Genomic DNA, 2,500 nt, shown 5'->3' with positions numbered 1-2,500 from the left:
TCTCTTCTTCTTTCAAGGGAGTGGTTGACCTGCTTCCGTTTTCTTTATGGTGAGACTATGCCGTTTCATTGAGTTTCCCTTGTTATTTACCAATTATTATTATCATTATTATTCATTTATTCATTTTCATTTATTTTTTGGTGTGTGTTATACTATGATATCCTACAAATAACAATAAATGCTCACTTATCTATTTACACACAAAGTTCGGTTAGGTTTTATTAGGTAAGGTTCGCCTAAACACACACACACACACTCAAACACACACACACACACACACACACACAGAACAGTCAGCTTGAGATCCCTAGGGCTAGTCAGTGGGCTAAACTCATCTCTCCCTAACAGCACATTAAAATAACTCAAGTCTTATTAGGTTAGGTTAGGTTAGAATAGACATGCCTCAGAAACAGCATATTGGAACAGGTAAGGTTTTGTTAGGTTAGGTAAGGTTAGGTTAGGTTAGGTTAGGTTAGGTTAGACATGCCTCAGAAACAGCACATTGGAACAGGTAAGGTTTTGTTAGGTTAGGTAAGACAGCCCCGAGAAACAAGACGTAAGAACAGGTTGTGTCATTAAGTTAGGTTAGGGAAGACAGCCAACAGAAACAGCACATTAGAATAGACAGGCCTTAAAAACAGCTCATTGGAACAGGTAAGGTTTTGTTAGGTTAGGTAAGACAGCCCCCAGAAACAAGACGTAAGAACAGGTCGTGTCATTAAGTTAGGTTAGGGAAGACAGCCAACAGGAACAGCACATTAGAATAGACAGGCCTTAAAAACAGCACATTGGAACAGGTAAGGTTTTGTTAGGTTAGGTAAGACAGTCCCCAGAAACAAGACGTAAGAACAGGTTGTGTCATTAAGTTAGGTTAGGGAAGACAGCCAACAGGAACAGCACATTAGAATAGACATGCCTTAAAAAACAGCTCATTGGAACAGGTAAGGTTTTGTTAGGTTAGGTAAGACGTAAGAACAGGTTGTGTCATTAAGTTACGTTAGGGAAGACAGCCAACAGGAACAGCACATTTAGAATAGGTTAGATATTAAAAGACCAGGTAAAACAGACGCCAACAGCCCGCTAAACACAACACAACACAACACAAACACACTCACCCACAACAGTCGGCTCCAGATCCACGAAGACAGCCCTAGGTACGTGTTTCCCAGTACGTGTCTCGCTGAAGAAGGTGTTGAAGGAGTCATCGCCGTAACCAATTGTCTGGTCAGAAGGCATCATTCCATCTGGCTGTATACCGTGCTCCAGACAGTACAGTTCCCAGCATGCATTACCCATCTGGACTCCTGCCTGGCCCACATGAATACTGATGCACTCACGCTGAAGGGGGAGAGAGAAAAGGGAGTATTAGTCTCTGTGTGTGGTGAGAGACGAGAGACAATGGAGTGAGAAAAGGAAGTATTAGTCTGCCCTTGTGTGTGATGAAAGAAAATGGGTCAGAAGGGTGTGAGATGAGAGAAAATTAATGTATTCACGCTAAAAGGAGTGAGAGAAAGGGGATTATTAGTGGAGAGAGAAAAGAAAGTATTAGTGAGTCTGTGTGTGTGTGTGGTGAGAGACGAGAGAAAATTAATTGAGATAGAAAAGGAAGTATTAGTATTCCCTTGTGTGTGATAAAAGAAAATGGGTGTCTGGAAGCTGTGGGAGAGAAAATGAGTGTTAGGAGGATGTGTGACGAGAGAAAATGGGTATAAGGAAAGCTGTGAAAGAAAATGGGAGTTAGGAAGCTGCGAGAGAGAAAATGGGTGTGAGGGAAGCTGTGTAAGAGAAAATGGGTGTGAAGGGAAGCTGTGAGAGAGGAAATAAGTGTGAGGGAGGATGAGAGACGAAAGAAAACGGAGAGGGTGTGTGACGACGGAAAATGGAAGTCTTCACGCTACTGGGAGAAGGAGAGAGAGAAAAAGAAGTGTATGTATTTGTGTGTGTGTGTGTATGTGTGCGTGTGTGTGTGTGTGACGAGGAAGGAAAGAATGCATTACAACTAAATAAGGTAAGAATGAAGAAAATGAGGAATGAAAACACAGATTATAGGATTATAGAGGAGGAGGAGGAGGAGGAGGAGGAGGAGGAGGAGGAGGAGGAAGCATTCCATTCCAAGACATTTTAAAACACACACACACACACACACACACACACACACACACACACACACAACAATTAATCAACACTCACTCAACAATGAATAAAAAAATAAATAAAAAAAATGAAAGCAAGAAAAGGAATAAAAAAATAAAAAAAATTTGCATTATACATTATTGAAACCTATTAAATCTGTCAGTTTGTTTGTTAGTTTGTTTGTTTGTTACTGCATTGTTTTTCGTACCAATTTTGAGCAATAAGAATAAAATAATAAAATAAAAGAAATAGTAAGGAAGAAAAATTAGAACAAGTGCTTTCTTTCAAAATGCAAAGGTGAGGTTATTTTGGTCTCTCTCTCTCTCTCTCTCTCTCTCTCTCTCTCTCTCTCTCTCTCTCTCTCTCT

At 40.4% G+C, this 2,500-nt stretch overlaps 1 protein-coding gene across 5 annotated transcripts in view; it reads right to left on the bottom strand.

The window, feature by feature from the left end:
* LOC135094705 (tubulin alpha-1 chain-like) overlaps positions 1 to 2,500 on the bottom strand; it is a 26,974-nt gene that overhangs the window by 20,131 nt on the left and 4,343 nt on the right. For all 5 annotated transcript variants that reach the window (XR_010263945.1, XR_010263946.1, XM_063995038.1 and 2 more), the window contains exon 2: positions 1,116 to 1,338. Coding sequence is in view for 3 of the 5 variants with exons in the window: in XM_063995038.1 (XP_063851108.1) it covers positions 1,116 to 1,338 (223 nt within the window). In the remaining 2 variants the exon portion in view is untranslated. The remainder of the gene's footprint in view (positions 1 to 1,115; positions 1,339 to 2,500) is intronic.

Source organism: Scylla paramamosain, chromosome 46 (assembly GCF_035594125.1).
Source record: "Scylla paramamosain isolate STU-SP2022 chromosome 46, ASM3559412v1, whole genome shotgun sequence".
NCBI classification, from domain to species: domain Eukaryota; kingdom Metazoa; phylum Arthropoda; class Malacostraca; order Decapoda; family Portunidae; genus Scylla; species Scylla paramamosain.
The sequence above is the reverse complement of the archived record's forward strand: the minus strand, read 5'-3'. Positions and strand labels throughout refer to the sequence as shown.